The sequence below is a fragment of the Delphinus delphis genome, chromosome 17, assembly GCF_949987515.2.
Source record: "Delphinus delphis chromosome 17, mDelDel1.2, whole genome shotgun sequence".
Lineage (NCBI taxonomy): Eukaryota > Metazoa > Chordata > Mammalia > Artiodactyla > Delphinidae > Delphinus > Delphinus delphis.
Window position 1 is genome coordinate 17,961,262 of NC_082699.1, and position 23,044 is coordinate 17,984,305.

At 39.4% G+C, this 23,044-nt stretch overlaps 1 protein-coding gene across 2 annotated transcripts in view; it reads right to left on the minus strand.

The window, feature by feature from the left end:
* UBE2W (ubiquitin conjugating enzyme E2 W) overlaps nt 1–16,184 on the minus strand; it is a 76,093-nt gene extending 59,909 nt beyond the window's left edge. For both annotated transcript variants that reach the window (XM_059994778.1, XM_059994779.1), the window contains exon 1: nt 16,140–16,184. In XM_059994778.1, coding sequence (XP_059850761.1) covers nt 16,140–16,154 — 15 coding nt within the window. In that variant the 5' untranslated portion in view covers nt 16,155–16,184. The remainder of the gene's footprint in view (nt 1–16,139) is intronic.
* Nucleotides 16,185–23,044: the final 6,860 nt, after the last annotated feature.

The window sequence follows — 23,044 nt, forward strand, 5'->3', positions numbered from 1 at the left end:
CTTCCCTGGTGGCGCAGTGGTTGAGAGTCCGCCTGCCGATGCAGGGGACACAGGTTCGTGCCCCGGTCCGGGAAGATCCCACATGCCGTGGAGCAGCTAAGCCCGTGCGTGCGCTACAACTACTGAGCCTGCACTCTAGAGCCCAGGAGCCACAACTACTGAGCCCACATGCCACAATTACAGAAGCCCATGCGCCTAGAGCCCGTGCTCCACAATAAGAGAAACCACCGCAATGAGAAGCCTACGCATCACAACGAAGAGTAGCCCCCACTCACCACAACTAGAGAAAGCCCCTGTGCAGTAACGAAGACCCAACGTAGCCAAAAATAAATAAATAAAATAATTTATAAAATGAACTACTAACCTTAACATTCCAGGTTAGTTACCTCACAAAACCCAAATATCCATCTAATGAAAAGACAGCTTCGGCAACTTTTTTTGTTACATTCAACGTATATAGCCATTTGTTTTTCCTCAGTATGTGTATGCTCGGTTATGCTATGCTGTGATTTTAGGGATTTCCTCCACCAACATTTTCTCTTGATAATGTAGATGGAAACTTTTATAATACTAGTTAGACTCATTAACTTTAGAAAGTAAGAAAAAAGAATCACATTTAATGCTGACGGGAAGATTTTTTAACATAAGGAATACAGCAATACGCTTAAGAACTGGTGTTTAAGGTAGACAGCAGAATATCTCATGTGTATGTAAGTGACCAAAATAAAACTGATTTTCTTCAGAAGTTTCAATTTGTGTTTTATAAAAGACAATAACAATGTGTTATTAAAAAGCTACACAGGGGCTTCCCTGGTGGTGCAATGGTTAAGAATCTGCCTGCCAATGCAGGGGACATGGGTTCGAGCCCTGGTCCGGGAAGATCCCACATGCCGCAGAGCAACTAAGCCCGTGCGCCACAACTACTGAGCCTGCGCTCTAGAGCCCTCGAGCCACAACTACTGAAGCCCACATGCTTAGAGCCTGTGCTCCGCAACAAGAGTAGCCACCGCAGTGAGAAGCCCACGCACCGCAACGAAGAGTAGCCCCCACTCACCGCAACTAGAGAAAGCTCGCACACAGCAACGAAGACCCAATGCAGCCAAAAATAAATAAATAAATTTATTTAAAATAAATAAGTTTATTTTTAAAAAAAAGCTACACAGTATAAACACCACTATTTTAAATAAAGATCAATTCAAATCTCTAAGTCTTCTTTAAAACAATTTTTGCTTACAAATTACACATTGTCAAAAATAGCAACAGTATGATTCTGAGATTCTCAGAAAGAATACCTTTAGTATGTTTCTTTCACTCTATGCAAACTCAGAAGTCAACAACTTCTTTAACATTAATATGTAAAATCTCTAGAAATACAAGGCCATTAGGATTTAATTTTTGTTTTAAAAACCAACAACTCGTTTTTTTCAGACAGCAACGTAAAACTCAGTTTATTAAAACAATAAAGAGAACATAAAATGTATTTATACCAAGTTTCATTCTAATAAAGAATGAAGAAATATGAAAGTATAAATGATTGACTTATAAAATCACGAGCTTCCCTGGTGGCGCAGTGGTTGGGAGTCCGCCTGCCAATGCAGGGGACACGGGTTCGTGCCCAGGTCTGGGAGGATCCCACACGCCATGGAGCGGCTGGGCCCATGAGCCATGGCCGCTGAGCCTGCGTGTCCGGAGCCTGTGCTCCGCAATGGAAGAGGCCACAACAGTGAGAGGCCTGCGTACCGCAAAAAAAAAAAAAAAAAATCAATTTTGGCATCCTACATTGTCAGTTTAAGAAATTATCAATTTACCTTTCAATTGTTTTTTTCAATTACAAAAACAAGGGCTGCTGAATTTTTAAAAATTTAGTCTTAATTTTTGCCAGTTTATGAGGATCTAAAATAAGATAATAAAAAACATTAATGGGGGAGCTCCCTGGTGGCCTAGTGGTTAGGATTCCGGGTTTTCACTGTGGTGGTCCGGGTTCAATCCCACAAGCCAGAAAAAAAAAAAAATTCAATGTATCTTAAATAGAAAAATCTGGTTTCAGTCACAATCAGATACAACAGTCAATTTTAGAATAGGTGCTGAGAAAAAAAGAAAGAAGTAACACCTATTCACACCACTTTTGCTATTCAGGATCACAGATAATCCTTTCCAAGCCATCACCATTAACTTGTCTTAGTTTCCTCTGGTACTTCAATCACTGTCATCAAATTTATGAAAACTAGAGGCTTGCAAGGATTAAGCCAGACATCTATATCCTTGTAAGGGTTGTTTTTTATGCTTTTTGGTAGAAGTATTCCAAATTGACCAATTTCTTCCATTATAATTTAAATTGAAAAAATCTGAAGTAAAGCTCTGTCACTTTGAAAAAACTGTCACTACCACAGATAAAGAACAAAGAGTGCTTGTTGCTCACCACCCAGTTCTACAAGAGTTAAGTAGTAACCCACTGCAGTTGCCCACCAACAGTACAACCTGAGAGGAACTCAGAGTGAAAAACAGGATAAGGAACTCTGAGCTTTGGATAAACAGGCCCTTAAATATAGATGCATATCTCAGGAAGAATTTCAATGATCCCAGATGCTTGTATCTTCCCCATACACAGAAAAGCACTAAAATCATTCACTTGAGATATCTGTTCTCGGTGATTAACAGTAATCTTTTACCAAGATGTATGCTTGACTGCATGTATTTCCTAGCCAAAAATCATATATAAATTGGCTTCTCCCCTGCCTCTTTCGAGCAGTTTCCTCAGAGCTAACTGAGTGGCTATGTCCTGGGCTATAGTCCTCAGTGAGACCCTGAATAAAATTTAAACTCATAACTCTTATGTTTTATGGCTTTCTTTAAGTCAATACTATGTTTATGGGTAATAACGCTTATCAGTCAGCCCAGTCTACACTTCACAGACCATCAACAGATGTTCTGTCCTCTGCTACATCTGAAAGAATCAATCACAAACTCGCTATACCAAAACCCCTCCACCCAATAAAACCTCATACCTCCTCCTCCCACATGCACAAACAGATCCACACCCAGACACACCCTAGGAATAAAACATTTAGAAAAGGAATACAATTTCAGGAATGAGAAGTATCCTGAGACACAACATATTTGGACTTAGGGAGAGAGCAATCACATAATTTTAGTCTCAATGAAGCAAGACCTAAAATTATTTGCTGTCAAAATAAGCGTTGTAGACTCGAAGCTTAAGGAAAAAACCTACCATAAGGAAAAAAAAAAAAAGACTTCCATTGAAGCATTATGTCCAAAGTGAAAGAATTACAAACCAAATATTAATCTAGTTGAAAGAGATGTATATAATTAACAGGAAATGAACATTAATTTTAAAATACTATATACTTTTTCCTATTCGATTCAATTCTTTAGTTTCTTTAATTGGGCCAGGGCAGAAGCTGAAGCAAAAGACAGACATCAAAGGAATCAGAGATAGGGCAAAAAAAGCAATGTTTTGATATCACTTCTGACCTATTTTGAAAAAAGTATTTACTTGAGTTGCTGTTCTATTTATTTACTCAGAAAACACCTGAGTGCTTACTACTAGTAGCACACTGCCCTTAGTGACTTAAAAATCTAATAAAGTACCTTTATAGTAAGTACAGGCAGAAGTGAAAAATCCTATGAAAGAGGTAAAAGGTGCTGTGAGGGCACACAAGGTAAGAAAAAGTGTATACAGCTGTGAGACTGAGGCTAAGTTTGGTGGATTCATGATGCCAGATATAAAGACTTAAAGAACTAATGGGGATTTCGAGTAAAATCTGAATTCAAAAAGTACAGGGACTTCCCTGGTGGCACAGTGGTTGGGAGTCCGCCTGCCAATGCAGGGGACACGGGTTCGACCCCTGGACCGGGAAGATCCCACATGCCGTGGAGCAACTAAGCCCGTGCACCACAACTACTGGGCCTGCGCTCTAGAGCCTGCGTGCCACACCTACTGAGACTTCATGCCACAACCACTAAAGCCCGAGCACCTGGAGCCCATGCTCCGCAACAAGAGAAGCCACCACCATGAGAAGCCCGCACACCCCAACGAAGAGTAGACCCCGCTTGCGGCAACTAGAGAAAGCCTGCGCGCAGCAACGAAGACCCAACACAGCCAAAAGTTTTAAAAAATAAATAAACAAGAAGACAGACAAAGAGTAGAAGGACTAACTAGGTAAGTTAGCTAGATAAGTTTAAAAAAAAATCTCAGAAACAATGAAAAGACAAGACTGAGAACTGTGAAAATACCCAGAATTCAAAGTGGAAGCTCACTATTAAAAAGTGAGTAAAAAGATTAAGTATTCATAACAGGAAAAGGCTACTGACAGAATCTACAAATTTGCAGCAATGTCCAGTTCAGCCTAAAGACAGGAAAGATAGACCCAGGACCCAGAATCATAAACAGCCTGATTCTCAGTGATTTTAACAGACTGACAAAAAGCTCTCAGCATAGGCCTAAAATGGGAGCTGCATGGGGTAACAACAATAACGGCCAAAAGACTAAAAGCAAGACTAACATTCCAAGGGCTATTCACATTTTAATACAGGCCTCCTAAGATTATTTAAAACAATCAAAAACAACCAAACCAAACTAAAACAAAAAAACTCTTAAGCCTGAAATTATTCATATTCAACTCCAAAGATTTCTGATATAAAATTTGTAAGTTTGTCTAGGTAGACAACTGGCACAGAAGAATCACTAAGCTCATAACTAAGCCTAGAAGACCACCCAGCAGCAGCATATTAATGTACTTTGTTTACTAATCCTCCTCCACAAAGAACTCTCAGGGCAGATACCTTCTTTGTATAAAATGGCCACCAAACAAGAGATTTCACAAAAATTGAAAAGGCAGTCAACATTTGCTCTGATATGTACAGAAAATGGATGTTCTTTGATAGAACTGTGATCATGTAAACAGCCAGAAACATAAACATTTTAATAGTCTCAAATTTGGTTTTTAAAAAGATCTCTCCAGAAGTATCAACTTTGAAATGTCTACCATCTCCTGAAACCTAAATCTGGAGATTTATTATATCTTATCCAATTTACATAATTTGCACAGCTAAATTCTCCCATTGTAGCTGAGTTCTCAACTTTGGTTGCAGATCAGACTTAGCAAGGAGCTGAGAAAAATTCCAATACCCAAGATGCTGCCAGACCAATTAATCAATCTCGGGGGATAGCTGTTGTTTTTAAAGCTCACCAGGTGTCTTCAATATAATGCCAACATTGAAAACCACTAACTTGGATTGTGTGGGTAACTCAAGAAAAAAACTGGGGGAGGGTACTTATCTACAGTAGAAAATGGAAAAAGGCAAACAAGGAACCTGAATGTAGTAACATTACATTTTGCCAGTTTTAACCTGGCTTCAGTACATTTCAAATCAAAGGTGGACTGAAATTTAAATCAAAATACAGTCAATTCTCATTATTCACAGTAGTTACATTCTGTAAAGTCACAGCAAATACTTAATTAGCAAACAGTGAAACACTGTTCCTAGGGGAAATACAGGGTTAGGTTTCTGTGATCCTCCACTCACATTCATACATTCAACCTTAATTTGTGTGCGTTCCTGTTTGGAGTTCTTAATATATATTGTTTATTCAGTAACACTGAACCCAAGGGCAACAGTACATGCCTGAATGAAGGTTATCTAACACACATATTTTCTACACAAGACACATCAGTCTTCTTGCAACTAGGAACACCGAATCGTACTCCAGTACTATGCTTGGGGGCCACTTTAAACAGTGAAATCACTAAAAGCAACATGTGAAAGGAAGTGGCACTAAACAGATCCAAGAAAGGACACTTGTTTATTGTATGACAGCTGCAAAGTTGCCCTGTTTTACCTGAGCTGCAACATGCACGTCAGCAACTCAAATCTTCCCACTCTGCACATGTGTACAAATCACCACAAAACCACCATGAAATCGATTTTAGGGTTACAAATAAATTTTACAAGTAGGTGGATTCACAAATACAGAATTCATGAATAATGTGGACAGACTGTAGAAATATCAAATCAAGTAGCTCAAACTAACTGTTATAAAGATAGGAATTTGAGGTTTCCAGCAACATAAAGAGCAAAGATGGCACCAATATGCCCAGCTACATAATTTTCTCCACTAAAATCCTTAAATTGGTTTTCCTATTTAAGGAAATATAACAATTTTTCTCATATCAAATCTATATACTAAAAAAACTATATTTGCTCAATATAGCTTCCTTTCATGCAGTACAAAAGTAATCATTTTATCAACTAGCTCTAATCACAAAACGCAGCAATGATTTAAAGGTACGATGGTTGGACTGGATGACCTCTAAAATGCCCAATGGCTCAATGCTTTTTGCAAGTCTATAAACCAAAGTTCGTGTGTCTATTTCAATTATAATAAAAGCCGATATATGAATACATAAATATTCTCAGTAATAGTTTATCAGGATTATAATCACATTTTTTAGTAGTAGGGCTGCAATATAAATTCTTATCTGAAAAAGAGCTAAAAGCTCCACTCACCAAGAGAAATAAGTTGAATCCAGCAGGATATTATCAAACCTGATGGACTCTCACCTATACAACTTCAAAAAGAAAACAACCTGCCATATTAATGCTATAAAAGCTAAATATGCCTCAGACCATATACAAAAGTTAACTCAAAATGAATCAGACATAAATGTAAGAGCTAAAACTATAACACTCTCAGAAGAAGAGAGGTATAATAAAGTATGTCTTCATGACTTTGAATTAAGTAATGATTTCTTAGATATGAAAACAAAAGTACAAATGACCAAAGAATAAACTGGACTCCATCATAATTAAAAATACTTGTGCTGTAAAGGATACCATGAAGAATGTGCAAACACAGCTCACATAGGAGAATATCTGCAAATCTCATGTCTGATAAATTCAGAATATATAAAGAACTCTTACAACTCAACAATAAAAGGATAACTTATCTTTTTAAATGGCAAAGGATTTAAATAGACATTTCTCCAAGAAATGTACCAATAAGCACAAGAAAAGATGTCCAACATTAGTCATTAGGGAAATGCAAATCAAAACCACAATGAGATACCACTTCACGCCCACTAAGATGGCTATAATTTTTAAAATGGACAACAAATATTAGCCAGAATATGTAGAAACTGGGACCTCTGCATACTGCTCGTGGGAATGTAAAATAGTGTAGCTGCCACGGAAACATCTGGCAGTTTCTTAAAAAATTAAACATAAGAGTTACCAAATGACTCAGCAATTCCACTCCTAGGTATATACCTAAGACAAGTAAAACATGTCCATACAAAAACATGTTCATAAATACCCATAGCAGCATTATTCAAAAAAAAGAAAAGCAGAAATAATACAAACAGTCAATTAACAGATGGGAACAGGAAACAAACCAAATGTCAATTAACTGACGGATAAACAAACTGTGGTATGTATAACCATAAAATGGACTATTACTCAGCCTAAAAATGAATGAAGTACTGATACAAGCTACAATATAGACGAACCTCAAAAACATTATGCTGAGTGAAAGAAGCCAGTCCCAAAGACCACATATTGTATGATTCCATTTATATGAAATGCCCCAAATAGACACATCTATAAAGATAGAAAACAAATTAGGGATTTCCAAGGGTGGAGGTGGGGACGTGGGGGACAGGATAACATGATACACTGGGAACAGACTGACTGCTAATGGGTATGGGGTTTCTTTTGGGGGTGACTTTGTGAGTATATTCTTTTAGTGACAATGGCTGTGAATGTATTTTGAAAACCACTGAATTTTATACTTTTAAAAAAAGGTTGTTTTATGATATGTGAGTTATATTTCAATTAAAAAAAGAAAAAAATTGGGACTTCCCTGGCGGTCCAGTGGTTGGGACTCTGCTCTTCCACTGCAGGGGGCATGGGTTCCACCCCTGGTCAGGGAACTAAGATCCAGCATGCCATGTGGCGCGGCCAAAAAAAAATAAAAAAACTGAACATGCCATGTAAAACTGATGTAAGAGGCTCAAAATTTTACTTGGCTAACTCTCAAATTCTGAAGAAGATTGGCAAAGAATACATGCTAATTAGAAATCATACTTCCTCTCTCCTTCCTGTGGTGTGTAAATACAAGGAGAGGCTTCATATAAAGGAAATTTGTTTTTTTCCATTGGTAGCCAACACAGGACCAGGAATCAAAATTTTTTTAAAGTGAGTACTTGATAGAGGTAGTTTAAAATAAGAGGCCTATAGAATTACAAGATATAACTCACAAACAATTCCAAAGGTCTATAACATGAAGTAATTTGTAATTTTACCCCATAGGATGGGTTAAAAAAAAGGTTACACAGATATTAAACGGCAAAGCTAGAATTCAAACCAAGTTTATCTGAATCCAAAAGCTGTGCTTATTCCATTGACATTTACTGAGGCCCTACTACATGCCAGGCACTGGGGTATGTCCAGGAGAAATAGTATATTAATTAACAATATGTTAGGGATATGAAGATGAAATTTAGCAGGGAAAGGGGCACTGCAAGTGCCACAGTGGAAGGACTGTTTTGTACTGGGTGATCAAGGAAGGCTTCCCTGAGAAAACTACATTTGAACAAAGATCTGAGATTAAAAAAAAGGAAGTGAGCCATCAGATATGTGGAGAAGAGCACTCCAAGCAGAGGAAATAACAGGGGCAAAGATAGCAAGGAGGCCCATAAGGCTGTAGAGAAGTGAGGAGGGTGGGGCAATGGTCATTACCAGGGATTTTGGATTATATTCTGAGTACAACAGGGAAGCCACAGTAAGGATGTGAGTGAAGTGACATTTGACTTTTGTTTTGAAAGAATCTGATGAGTTGAGAAAAGACTGTAAGGGAACAAGGGCAGAAGCAGAGAAACCAGTTAGGAAGCTGTTGATATAATACAGATGACAGATGATGATGATGATGTACATCAGGTAATGATGCAGAAGAGCGGAGAGTTGGATTCTGGATTTATTCTGAAGGTAGAGCTGGATAGAATTTGCTGATGGTTTGACTACGGAGTGGGATGAAACCAAGGTTTCTGACTGAACAACTGGAAGAACGAAGTTGCCATGTACCACATGGGGAATACTATAGAAAGAACAAGTTTGGGAAGGGAAACCAAGAAAGGAGTTTTACAAATGTTTACCTCTCTGTTAATCTACTTTTGTCTTAACCACTTCACTACACTGATTTTTGTGTAACACAACTGTTATGTAGTGAAACAGAACCTGAATCCAGGTCTTTTGATTCCAGATCCTGAGCACGTTTTTCTAATGAAGTTTTACAAAAGCAACTGAATGAAACTACAGTTTTCCTCAGAATAAAGTAACTCAAAGGTATGCACCATTTGTTGGTACTCCAAAAACTGCATTCCCAAATAAAGGCTATCAAACAAAAACATTCTTAAAACACCTGACAAACATGATAATGTATTATGTAGGTAAAATAATGAAGCAGACAATAATATAAAGATGCAATAAAATTCATCTAACAAATGCTCAATTTAGATAAATACTATGCAGAAGTATATTTTCAGAAAAATGCCAGATCACCCCTTTAAAAATTCTCCTTAATAAAGATTATCTTTGAACAGTAAAGATTTGCCATTATAATTTTACTCAGTGCACAAGTATATGCATAAAGAATCTTTGTAAAAATTTTGATAAAGTGACTTTATATTTTAAAGTATAAGGAATATTTTCCTCTCATTTTCTTAACTATAGAAGCTATAAAATATTTTTTAGTAAATGCTAAATTCTTGACTGAAGATTTAAATAATTATCCAAATGATTTCTCAACAATACCAAACTTGTTAATGTTCATTACCTCCAACTTAACAGCATCAGTAGATTTTAGAGCTTGGTTTCCAATTCAGCTTCACTACTCAGTTGCTATGAAATTTTGGGTAAGTCACTTCCCAAGTAAGTGATTACTTATCAAAAGTCACTCTTTCTCTCTAATAGAATGAAATGGGATTATCTGACTTCCCATTTTACAAGGTTGGAATAAGAATCCAGAGAGGAAGAAAATGAAAATACTTTCAAAAACAAAGTTATGGCAAACACATGTATCAAGAAAATAATCAAACTTTGGGGGGAATACACATGTAATTATAAATATGAATTTTGTTATTCCTTTATAGGTATTCAACCTTACTATAAGAAAATTGCTTACTAGATTTCTCTAAGAGGTGGGTCAGAAAGGATCCTGCTGTGATTTATGTCTTAGAGTGTTCTGCCTATGTTTTCCTCTAAGAGTTTTATAGTGTCTGGCCTTACATTTAGGTCTTTAATCCATTTTGAGTTTATTTTTGTATACAGTGTTAGGGAGTGTTCTAATTTCATTCTTTTACATGTAGCTGTCCAGTCTTCCCAGCACCACTTACTGAAGAGGCTGTCTTTTCTCCATTGTATATTCTTGCCTCCTTTATCAAAGATAAGGTGACCGTATGTGCATGGGTTATCTCTGGGCTTTCTATCCTGTTCCACTGATCTATATTTCTATTTCTGTGCCAGTACCATACTGTCTAGATTACTGTAGCTTTGTAGTATAGTCTGAAGTCAGGGAGCCTGATTCCTCCAGCTCCGTTTTCTTTCTCAAGATTGCTTTGGCTATTCGGGATCGTTTGTGTTTCCAAACAAATTGTGAAATTTTTTGGATTTCTCTAAAATAGAACTAAATTAATGCAGAATTTGCTATGTCAAGTAACTGACAAGCATTTACTGTAGTCACTATGTGCACATTTAAGGAACAGTGAGAAAGGATTTTTTTTTCCTATTCTAATAGAATCTATGGCCCAGAGGAGTGGAAGAGACCTAAAAAGTTAAATGAAAGACCCAAACCAACACTTTAGGACAAAAATAGAAGGCATCTTGTAAAGTAGTAATTGATTAATAGCAAAAAGAAAAATACCACAATGACTGCTTTGAGAATTAAGATGATGACCCCAACTTTATGCTTTTGTTCACAATGTAGTCTACTATCTACTTATGTTTCTCATTCACACAGAACACCGTCAATTCTACTCTATGCTGTTCCCCTTTTCCTTCAGCACTTGCTCCAACAGCTCTCTGTCAGCCCCATTCCTAGCCAGAGTACCTAGCCAACCTTCTCAGATACTGTAATTCTAGCTATACACCCCAAGTCTCCAGTGCTCAGTAAGCCTCAGGATCCACGATGACAGTCAGTTTTCTAACTTTTAATTATGCTGTAACCCTTCATAATGATGTCAACAGTCATATGAAATCTAATTGTCAAGGTAACATGACAACAATAATGTCAGCAAGAGGCCACACTCTACCTCTCTCAATCACTACACCAATTATTTGAGTAAACAGCAATGCAGAGTTGTGAATAATCCAAAATAATTTATTATTTCTAACTCATCTAAGAAAAAACACACATTCATAATCCATCTCCTGTTACTAAATCTCAATCTCCTTCCATCTAGTCAAGTCAACAGTCAATAGTCTGAGACCCAATTAAGTGAGAGGAAGATAATGCAGAAAATCTGCAAGAGTAATTCAACTGACCATTTCTTTCAATTATATCACTATTTCTGGAATTGACAAATATCAACTACTATACACTGACTTTCTAAGATCTTAAGACATAAGGTAAAAGTAGTTCATTACATCAGTAAATCTAGATGGTTAAATTAGAAAAGTATACCAGGTATACTTAAAAACTTCTAACATAAAGGCTGAATCAAACAGCTAAATTCTAAAATCAGAAATATCCAGGAGGCAATATTAATTATTTTATGAAATGAGCCAATAGGGAAAAAAAAGATTATGTACAAAATGAAAAAAGAAACATAACACAAAAAACACTGTTTTATGGTTTAGCTGAAAACAGAATACCCTAATATTGCTACACTTTTAAGAAATGTTTTGAATCACATAAAAATTCACTTTAATAATGCTTTTGTAGTTTGGGGATAGAAAGTTTGTACCAAATTATCTAAGTCCCGAAAATGCTAAATCTAAAAATTTGTTATCGACAACCTTCCACATAGTATTTTAAGAATTCTAGAATCATCAAAATTAAACGTAAATCTATTTCTTTACTCTAACTCCTGCCAATTTTAAGTATCACCATGAACCCACCATTCTCAAAGAATGGTTTCTTAAAACATAATCTAATCATATCTTACTTGGTGATTTGTGACTTTGTTCTAGGAAGAAAAAAGAAAAAGAAAAAAATGGGAAAGAACATCTCAAAGGGCTCATATAAATCTGAAAACCACAATCTTGAACTATATATTGAAGAACAACTCTAGCAAAACTACAGAGCAGAGCTTCCCCAGCATTACAGGTGTACCAGAATACTGATCCTCATCCCCAGTGTTTCACTCTGAACTGCTTGGCCAGGTGCTTCTAGCCTCCAACAATCTCACCCACCCTGGTGTGCAATTCAAAACGTATTTTCTGTGTGTGCCACAGCCTAAAAAAAGGCTGAGAGGCACTGATAAGAGTATACTGCAGTAGTTACAACATCAACTTTAAAATACATACTCTCCGAAAAGAACCTAAAAAAGGATATATATAAATGTATAACTGAATCGTTGTGCTGTACACCTGAAATTAACACACTGTAAATAAACTATACTTCAATAAAATTTTTTTAAAAAAGATAAAACAACAACATACTCTCCAAAGAAGAAATTCAAAGTCTACCTTTACTTGATATCCTGATGATCCTAAAGGCTAATTTGTTTTATTCATTTATTTATTTTTATCAATGTAAGTAATCAAGTCTTATGTTACATTTGTATAATATGCATGTTTTTAAAATACAGTTCCTCTTACAGCTTAAGTAACCTCCTCATCAGCAATAATATCCTGGTGCGCGTTAAGATAAAGAAATCTACTGAAAACTTTTTTAGGTAAGGACATGGTTAGAGCAGCATTCATGTATAGCTTATTTTTTCCTAAGCACTCAAACTAAAATCCGAAAAATATTTCCTAACCTCCTTCCACAATTTTTCTCCATAGCACTATCACCTTCTAATATAATAGCGATTAACTTAAATATTTTGTTCTTATCCATTACCCCTAACCAGACTATTACATTCACAAGGGCAGAAATCTTGCCTGCTTTTGTTCACTGCTGTATCCCCAGCACCTAGATGAATACCAGACACATAGTGGGCCCTCAAAAAAATAACTGATGAGTGAATGAACAAATTTCATAATTTAGCTGTAGTTTTATGTATAATTTATTTGTTTTGAGGAGTTAAATTTTGCCATTAAGATGGTCAGGAAAAAATTTTGTTCTAAGACACAGAATAACCACACAGAAAGTGTTGTGTTTCAAAAAGCTCAGTTTATCTATATTAAAATATTTTTCAAGATACTACCAGAAAAGGATGTGAAGAAAAGGGAACCCTTGTACAATGTTGGTGGGAATGTACACTGGTGCAGCCACTATGAAAAATAGCATTGAGGGTCCTCAGAAAACAGAAATTAGAACTACTATTTGATCCAGCAATTCCACTCCTGGGTATATATCAGAAGAAAATGAAAACACTAATGTAAAAGATACATGCACTCCAATGTTCAAAGCAGCACTATTTACAATTGTTAAGATATGAAAGCAATCTAAGTATCCATCAACAGATGAACATATAAATAAGATGTTGGCGTGCGCACATGCACACACACACAAACAATGAAATATTACTCAGCTGTAAAAAAGAATGAAACTTTGCCATTTGCAACAACATAGATGGACTTGGAGAGTATTATGCTCAGTGAAATAAAATCAGTCAGAGAAAGAAATACTGTACAGTATCACTTACATGTGGAATCTAAAAAGTAAATCTAGTGAATATAACAAAAAAGAAACAGACTCACAGATATAAAGAACTAGTGGTTAACACTGGAGAGGGAAAGGGAGAGGAGCAAGATAGGGAGACAGGGTTAACACGTACAAACTACTACGTATAAAATAAGCTACAAGGATATATTGTACAGCACAGGGAGTATAGCCAATATTTCCTAATAACTATAAATGGAGTATAATCTTTAAAAATTGTGAATCATTATATTGTATGTCTGAAACATAAACTATTGTATATCAACTATGCTTCGATTAAAAAAATTTTTAATAAAAAAGATACTACCAGAAAATCTGTATCAGGTATTTTAAAAATACAAATAAAAGGAAGAATTTAGTTTTAATTAAAATAGGAAACATCAGTTTTCCATTCCTCTAATCAGAAGACATAAAGGAATAAAGGATGAAAAGACAGTCAGAGGTAGTACTTGGGATGCAGAAAAACGCAGTATTGCACTGCCTAGTATTGTTTCCATTGCTTAAGTCGCCATGTAAAATTCAAGACTGTCAACACTGTTTTGTACCGACTCAAGTTTTTTTCTCTTAAAAACTGAAATCTGTCTTCTCCAGACACTAAAAGTCTAAATCTAATCAGCAAATTAGTTATCCCTATAATCCTCCTGCCAAATATAATCACAAGTATAGTGGATTTTAATCTTTCAATACAAATAATCTTAAATTGGTCATATAGCCGATCTACTGTTCAACTAGTGTTCTACAGTTCCTTTTTTGGCCCAAATGATGAAACTTCTCTAACGTCTCTGGGGAGATTAGGGTAAAGTATAATGTTTCCTGAAATTGTTCTTGTTTTTTCTCTGGATTACTTCATGACATCTCTTCAACTAGGAACGTTATATACAGTTTTCTTTTTCTATTCTGCAGGGAAGTCCAGAGGGAGAAGCAAAAGTAAAAAGAGTCTTGAATGGAGAGGCTGAAAGGGGACAGACAACACAAAAGCACAGAAGTAAATGTGAAGCAAATACGTGCACAGAAGAGGAAGAAGATTCAGAAAAGAGAAGAGATGAAAGAAAAGCACTTTTCTCTCCTAAAAAGAGGAAAAAAGGGACAGGGAAACGTGCTTATTCTTCTAGAAACAAAAGCATAAAATCCTTCCAAGAAAAACGTGGTCTCTTTCTTTAAGATGTTGTTAAAACTCTAAAAAGCGCTCAGATGACACTCCAAACGGGAGTTCTGCCTTCTCTTCCTATGTTTTGACAGAGCTAGTCTTCATCTGTAAATTAAATGCAAGCTATAGATAATGCAGAGTTAATCTCTACAAAACTGCAACTGTGGATGCCATCTTTGCCTGAAAAAAAATCAAACTCCTTGGATTTGGTAAAAAGGAGCCTATTAAGTTGGAAAACCAGAAAACCACGCATTGCCAAGTCAGGTAAATACAACACGGGTTAATAAAACACCTCCTACCAAACTAAGGTTCCACTAAAGATCTGGCGAAGAGGGGTAAAAGGCTGTAGCCTAACCGCGACCGCAAGGGTGGGGCACCGTAGGAAATAAAAAGATTTGAGGGCGAGCTATCTATCCCGGGAGCTATGGGGAGCTGGTGACTTGTCTCTCGGGGAGACTGCATATTAGGCGGCAAATGACTTTGATGGGCTAACTGCAGCTTCGGGGAGAGTAAGAAAATGGGCTGCTGGACGTATGTTCGTTGAGAGTGCGGAGGCTGAAAGAGGAAGGTACCCCTGGGGCAAAGGACTAAGAGTCAAAAGGGGAGTCGAGGGGCCGAGCAGGCCAGGGAGGCCGGGCGTGGGAGGCCTGAACAGAGGCCGCGAAACGCCTCTGCAGCCAGCCGCCTTCTCCGGGAACGCCTTTTCAGCTCCCCACACTCAGCCCCTCTCAGGGCCGCCCCTGCCCCGGCGACAACGGCGACAGCAGCTGTTTCCGCCCAGCCGGGGACCGCGGAGGAAAAGACATCCCTGGGGCGGGGGTCAGGCCAGCGGGAGCCGTCCGGGTTTGCTGGAGATGATTCCGAGACCACTGCCCCTGAGCGAACATCAAACTTCGCCCTTTCCTCCCCTTAGCCTTCTTTATCCCCCAACTTCCCGGCCGGCTGGTGTCCGCTTCGACCGACAGAGAAACCCCCTTCTTCTCGCCGCCTCTCACCCCTCCCAACGCCCGGACGCTGGGGAAGGACCGGCTACTGGGGCCGCTCCGGAGCCGGCCCAGGTACCCAGAGTCCCAGACACCCCCCCGGACGAAACGCTCGGATCCTCCCTGTGGCTCCGGAGCCCGCCCAGATGCTGCAAACTCCTCTTACCTGCATTGACGCCATGATAGAACCATCCCCCCCAAGACCGGCGAGGCCAGAGACGCAGGGGGCGGAGCTGCCGTGCTTGCGTCACGCCGCGGGGGCCCAGCATCCTGGGCGCGGGGGGCGGGGCCTCCAATGGGAAGGGGAGTGCGCGAGGGGATTGGCTGGCGCAGTAGGCGTCCGGAGGGGGAGGCGCGGACCCGGCCGCGGTGAATGGCGGTGTCGGTACGTTCGGTCACATCCAGCTCCCCAGCCTCCACTAAGATTCCCCACTCGCTACCCCGATCGCTTAGGAAACGCTACTCGGGTTTTGACCCGAGCCACGATTGTTCTCTTTTTTCTGTCTATACCTCGAGATCCTGATGTCCAGATCCGTGGGTTTTGGGGTTTTTTTTCTGTTTTGTTTTGTTTTTCCAACCACAGGTGTATGGTTTACAGATTTTTTCCATTCGGATGCTTTTTCCACATTACCATGCCCACTTTCACAGCTTTGGGGCAAGATAAAACTTGCCGTAGGGCTGCTTTCTAGTCTTTACGGACCTGGAAGTCTTCTCATATTCCTAATTTGGGGAAGAGAGACACAGATTTCCTTGCACAACGGGATGAGAATTGAGGGCAGAACAGCACTTTGATATTTTAAAGGCAAGGGTAGATTTGTGGAACTGAAACTTGCCTGAAGGGGAAGAGAACATTTGGAAGTTTTTCTTTTGTTTGTGTGCAATTTCTGCCCCGTTACCCTAGCCCCTCAGTTTGAAACTTCACGTGTATCAATAATAGTTATAGTGTTACGGCACTGACACTTGGTTAGAGATTTGACCCTAGACATGAAATTGTTATTAATGTATCAGTGTCACGCTATAATATACACATACCTTCTGTCACATCCAGATTTCTCTTCAGCCTGTTTTGTAGTGGGCAGTTTTGTGGTCGTTCCACCTAGGGATGTATATGAGTAGGGAGAGCTGAGTACACAGAATTTATTCTGGGAGTGCACCAGTTCTGCCAACATTTATCAGAAGCCACATAGAACTGAAGATGTTATTGGTTTATAAAAGGAAAATGGAAGCCAAATGCTTGCACTTCCTGTTCTGTTTTTTGTTTTTTTTTTAAATGTAGGTGGCTGATACATGAGTAGAAGGCTTTTAGTTTACCAGAATGAAAGCTTAAAAATCTGTCATTTTATTAACTTGGAGTTCTTTTAAGAAATTTATGTAAGATTTAAATATAAGAGCAATGTAAGATATCATCCTTCCCACTCTTTAGATCATTATGTTCTCTGTGAAATTCTCTAAGGTAAAATGTGTTCAAAAAAGGAAAAAAGATCCTTAAAATACCCTACTTATTCTATGGTATAATACTAAACACCCTATTCTTCATCGCTAGAGAGGAATTTATATTGGTATACTTTTCTTCCTCTTAGACTTCCACCCGATTGCCAGAAATGGGCTGGTTTTCCCTTTGTTGTGCAAAATGACTGTGTCCTTGAGGAATGTTTGCAGGCTTCCGGCAACCAAGGATGATCCAGAAACATATCAGGTGTCAGCCCAGTTGTGTTGCCTACATTTCAACTGAGTAAAACTCATATCATGAAAGAGGAAAGCTTTTCCAGATGTATTTTCTTCTGGAGATCTTTATCCCTATGATCTCAGAAAATTGATCGTTTTACCATCTAAGGTTTACTTTGTTTAAAAGCCAATTCTTCCTAAGGTATGTGTCTTTAGATGACCCCACAAACAAAGCATTATGACATCATCAGAATCAACAACCTGCCATGACAAATACTAATAAGGAAGAAAGGGTTACAGGAATCCTAATACTCCTCACAGTAAAATCAACATCTGGTCCCTTGGATTTTATATGTGTTAAAGAGGATCTTCATAGGAGGGAAAAGTCAGTACCAGTCATATCTTTCCAGGAAATAGTAAATAGTACATAATTACCTCACTACCTTCTTCATTCTTTCATTGATATATAAAAGATCCTCATGTACTCAGGAGCTAAAACAGTCACTTTCAGGTGGGGTGGGAGCATATAATTATCTCCAGGAAGCATGAAATGTTTATATCTAAAACAATTGATTATACAGTGTTTGAGGACTAGGCTCACATCTCATTTCTTCAGTTTTTGTTTTGTTTTGTTTGTTTTTTACACATCTCATTTCTTTACAGAGTGGAGCTTCCTATCAGATAGGCAAAAGACAAAATGCCTGACAATTCCAAAAGTAGGAGAGGAAGTGGAGCTCTCATAAACTCTATACGAGGACTTCCCTGGTGGCGCAGTGGTTAAGAATCCGCCTGCCAGTGCAGGGGACACAGGTTCGAGCCCTGGTCCAGGAAGATCCCACATACGGTGGAGCAACTAAGCCTGTGCGCCACAACTACGGAGCCTGCACCCTAGAGCCTGCGAGCCACAACTACTGAGCCCGCACGCCACAACTACTGAAGCCCGCAAGCCTAGAGCCTATGCTCTGCAACAAGAGAAGCCACCGCAATGAGAACCCCACGCAATGCAACAAAGAGTAGCCCCCGTTCGCCGCAACTAGAGAAAGCCCGTGAGCAGCAACAAAGACCCAACATAGCCAAAAAATAAAAACAATAAAAGTTGTCTCTTAAAAAATAAAGATATCTTGGAGACAACTGGAGAAATTTAAGCAGAAAATAGGTATCAGATAATATTAAGGAATAATAGCTGTCTTTGTTAGATTTGATAATGATGTTCATTTTTTAATTTCCATAGCAATTAGAAATGACCATCAGGTTCAAGGAAGTGATTCTCCTTCACCTCACAAACTACCCCCACCTCCATCTCCCTGGAAGAGAAAAACCAGGACGTACACAAGCTGTGTATGTGCCTGAGGTCTTCCCTGCCAAGGGAAAGGCAGAGCCTGTGACACAGGGGACTGAAAGCAACTGGACTTTCTGGCAGAAAAGAAGAAATATGGGAAACCAAATAGTCTAATTTCTTAAAGGACCCACAAAGGGATCAATGGGCAAATCCTGCAATATTGATAATGTCATGTGATTTATGAATGCTTGAGTTCTAGTGATTCAGTAGACCGGTGAGTTAGGCGCAGTCCTATGAGAATGTGCTTGTTGGAGGATGAAGAGGCAGAGCTGACGAGTCCTTACTTGAGTCTGTGTCTCCCCAGAGTGGTTTATTCTTAGTCTCCCACTAGCTGATCTCATCAGAGAAACAGAGGCAGTTTAGCAACCAGCAGCTTGGTTATTGGATTGGAAGAGGCAACAGGCCAGGAATCCAAGGCTTGTATTCTTATCGCAGCTCTGTCATTAGCAAGCTTGGTCAAGGCTCTTAATATCTCTGGGTTTATTTCCTTATCAATAAAATGAGTAAATCAGACTGTAAAATCTCCAAGTTTTCTTTCCAGATGTCAAATTCCACGCACCTATCAGAGGGAATCAAAATTTGAAATGATGTGTTTAAAATACTATGTTTAGGGCTTCCCTGGTGGCGCAGTAGTTGAGAGTCTGCCTGCCGATGCAGGGGACACGGGTTCATGCCCCGGTCTGGGAAGATCCCACATGCCGCAGAGCGGCTGGGCCCATGAGCCATGGCCGCTGAGCCTGCGCGTCCGGAGAGGCCACAACAGTGAGAGGCCCGTGGACCGCAAAAAAAAAAAAAAAAATACTATGTTTAAAAGTCTAAGATAAAATGCAATGGACATGATGTACTATTTTGAGTTTTAAAAAATCACTTTTATAAGTATAATAAGGAACTTGGTTTCATTGTAATTTTTGTAGAGATACTGGGGTGCTTTAGTTAACAATTTAAAAATGCTAATGTAATCCAACTGAGCTGTAAATGGGATTTCAAAAAGTATCAGGGGAATTCCCTGGCGTTTCAGTGGTTAGGACTCCGTGCTTTCACTGCTTTGGGCCCAGGTTCAATCCCTGGTCAAGGAACTAAGATCCCACACGCCGCAGGGGCGCAGACAAAAAAAAAAAAGTATCGAAAACTCCAAATTCATGATTTAGAGTGATACTTTAAAAAAAAGCATATCTACAAAACAAAAGTATTATTTTTATAATTTTGAATCTAAACTAGTCATTTCATGTGGATCTCCTAAGAAGAGACAATGAAAATTAACAAAATAACAGATGGTTTGTATATGTGACCTATTCTGCGTGACTTACTTTACACGTCAAAAACGATTGATTTATATACATATCTGGTTTGTAGATAAGATTGTGACTCCGGAGAACCTTGTCTTCACTTTCTCAGCTTTCCTTTTCCTCCCTATCAGAATTCTTTCACCCAGGTCTGCAGACCTTGAGCACATTCCTAGCTTGCTTCTCCCCTAGACCTCTTAGAAAGTTATCCTTTTGCGGGGAAAGAGGAACCCTTTAAAAACCGAATGAAAACCATGGACCCACTCCACAGAAAAATGCTCATACTCATAAAATTTTGTATTCTAGGGGGTTACCTGACCCTCAGAAGTCCATCCATTGGCGGAAGTTTGTAAACCTCAAGGTAAGAACACCTCTACTGAAGAGGTGATGATGGATACCCTTTGCCCTTTTCAAAACCTGTCTATCTTTTATGGAGACACAATTTCATAGCACTTGTTTTCTTTTTTTCACTTGTTTATTTTCCGGTCCTTCTGAAAAGCAGTGTGCTATGTGAAAAGCTCTGGATTGGGAACCAGAAGAGTTGATAATTTACCTTGATTCTTCCCAGGGGTGACACTAAACTTACTTAACAACAGATGTGGCACAGGTACCAACTGTGCAGAACAGAAGTTGCTCAGTGCTGGAGCAAGGGCCTGGTTGCTCCCTGCCCCAAGGGCCAGGTACCTGTAGTTAGATCATGGGTAGCTGTGGGGGGGATTCCGAGGCCACAGAAGGAGATTCTTTTGGGGGTCTGCGGGCAGTGGCTATTTACTCACCACTATAAAAGTATTTCAGTGTTTTCTTTTGGGAGTGATAGAAATGTTCTAAAAATTATGGTGATGATTGACCAACTGTATAAATTTACCGAAAATTATTGAGTAATTATTATGGGTGACGTTTATGGTATGTGAATTATACCCTAATAAAGCTGTTTAAAAACAGAGAAGAGCATTTCAATATTTTAACAAAACAGCCATAACAGTAAGTCCCAGCTGGCCTTCAGACTGGCTTTCCCATTAATGATATAAGATCAGAGGCTGGTCAGGTGTCTACCTGGGTCTAGATTTTTAATCTGTAAAATGGAGAGTCAATGGTTTCTTCAAAGCTTTCCAGATAAATTCTTTTCTTGTCAAAAAATCCCATAATTGTGTTATCATAATTTATACTGTCCTTCTTTATCTACTTATAAAGCCATCATTGCCCAAACACATATTTACCCTTCCTCTACTGTTTAAGGAGGGATAGCAGCCCTAGTGATTTTGTCCCTGCCAGACAGTTCTTTCTTATCCTATGACTTTACCTCCTGCCTACCTTTCCCATCCTTTGTGTGTGTGTGTGTGTGTGTGTGTGTGTGTGTGTGTGTGTGTGTGTGCGCGCGCGCACGCGTGTGTGTGCCTCTTTTTCGCCTATCTCCACTTAACACGTATTGGAAAAGGCACTAGACTTGGAATCAGAGGGCTAGACTTTGAATCCCAACTCTGCTACTTCTTAGTTCTGTGACCTGGAGTTGGTCATTTAAATTTCTCTGAACCGGGCTTCTGTGGTGGTGCAGTGGTTGGGAATCCGCCTGCCAATGCAGGGGACGCGGGTTCGAGCCCTGGTCTGGGAAGATCCCACATGCCGCGGAGCCGCTGAGCCCGTGCGCCACAACTGCTGAGCCCATGAGCCTAGAGCCCGTGCTCCACAACGGGAGAAGCCACTGCAATGAGAGGCCCACTCACCACAGGGAGGAGCGGCCCCCGCTCTCCGCAACTGGAGAAAGCCCGTGCGCAGCAGCGAGGACCCAGCACAGCCAAAAATAAAATAAATTAAAAACAAAATAAATTTCTCTGGACCTTAGTTTCATCATCTGTAAAATGGGGATGAAAATGCCAACATGTGGTTGGTGGTGGAGTCCAAATGCAATCATAGATGTGAAGGAGCTTGGTGAACGGCACATCACCACATGGATGAGAGGTGATGCCTCGTTATTCTTCTGAAATACTCTGTTCTCTCTGCAGTGGACGGATGAGATGCTGGCTAAGGAGTGGAGTGTATGGCAGTGATTGAGAAATACCCATGTCAAGATCCCCAAATTTCACACCAGTTTGTGAATATAGAAGAGACTGGACACTCTGCTCTGAACTGAAAATTGCCATACACAAATATTCAAGGTTGAAATCTTGTATCTCCCGGGCCCACCACTGCCCTTCTCCACATGGCATCCTCCCAGATCTGCCCTTATTAATGACGATAAGAGAACAGCTACCTTGGATTGAATATTTATATGTGCCACACAGGCACTGTGAGAGGCACTTGTATTTCCTGTATTATTTAATCTTTAAAACAATTCCCATTTTATAGGCTAGGAAACAGGCTTAGAGAGACTAAGTAGTTTGCCAGAGTCACCCAGCTTCTGAATAGAAGAGTCAGAATCTTACCTTGGAAATTCTAACTCCATTAGTCTACAGATCGAGTTCATTAACTAGTATGCCATATTGTCCTTCCAAATCCATTCTCTTAATGACCCGTGTAAGTGAGGTTTTAAAATAAAAGTAACCCTTGGGCTTCCCTGGTGGTGCACTGGTTGAGAGTCCGCCTGCCGATGCAGGGGACGCGGGTTCGTGCCCCGGTCCGGGAAGATGCCACATACCGCGGAGCAGCTGGGTCCGTGAGCCATGGCCGCTGAGCCTGCGCGTCCGGAGCCTGTGCTCCTCAACGGGAGAGGCCACAACAGTGAGAGGCCCGCGTACCGCAAAAAAAAAAAAAGTAACTTTGCAGTGGAGAAACCTGACGAACACTACT